At 59.8% G+C, this 649-nt stretch overlaps 1 protein-coding gene across 1 annotated transcript in view; it reads right to left on the reverse strand.

The window, feature by feature from the left end:
• Positions 1 to 312, reverse strand: part of PRR18 (proline rich 18) — a 6,801-nt gene extending 6,489 nt beyond the window's left edge. The window contains exon 1 of the mRNA XM_006871188.1: positions 171 to 312. Coding sequence (XP_006871250.1) covers positions 171 to 312 — 142 coding nt within the window. The remainder of the gene's footprint in view (positions 1 to 170) is intronic.
• Positions 313 to 649: the final 337 nt, after the last annotated feature.

Here is a 649-nt window from a genome sequence, read left to right on the forward strand (position 1 = left end):
GTCACTGGCACCAGTTTTGGGCCCACCACTGGCTGCCGTGACTGTCCGCTGCTCATGGGTCCACGCTGCTCCGTGTAGACAGATGCACGAGCCCAGAAGCTGACGGCTTTGAGGGTGCTTGGGAGTGTGCCCACATCCCAGGGGTCACAGCTGTCCCCAGTCTGACTCACAGCACCTCCCTTTGCGACAGCAGTTACTGAGGGCCTCTGCCAGGCACTGATCACCGCTTGGTCCTCTGTGCAGCTGGAAGGCCGGCCAGGGAGACCTCAGTAAGATGGATGGCACAGCAGCCACTGGGGTGGACTCGGGCATGCTGGTAATCACCAGGGTGACGCAGGACCAGACAACGTTCCATTCTGTTGTTGTGTGAGGGCACCAGGTGTCAGAGTGAACTCTACGGCATCCATCTACCCACCCGCCATCTACCCATCCACCTACCCTCACCCATTCATCCATCTCTAGCTGCTAAAGGATAGATCAGCAGGCAGCTCGAGCCTAGCAACAACTCCACGAGAGAACAGGCCGACCGTGTGCTCCTACAGAGACGGCAGCCAGGAAAGCCCGTGAGGCGGCTGTCCTCATCAGGAAGGGCAGCTCAGTGCCACGGCACCAGTGAACAGTGGCTGACCTCTCCCTTCACCTACCTCCT

Source organism: Chrysochloris asiatica, unplaced genomic scaffold (assembly GCF_000296735.1).
Source record: "Chrysochloris asiatica unplaced genomic scaffold, ChrAsi1.0 scaffold00162, whole genome shotgun sequence".
Taxonomy (NCBI): Eukaryota; Metazoa; Chordata; class Mammalia; order Afrosoricida; family Chrysochloridae; genus Chrysochloris; species Chrysochloris asiatica.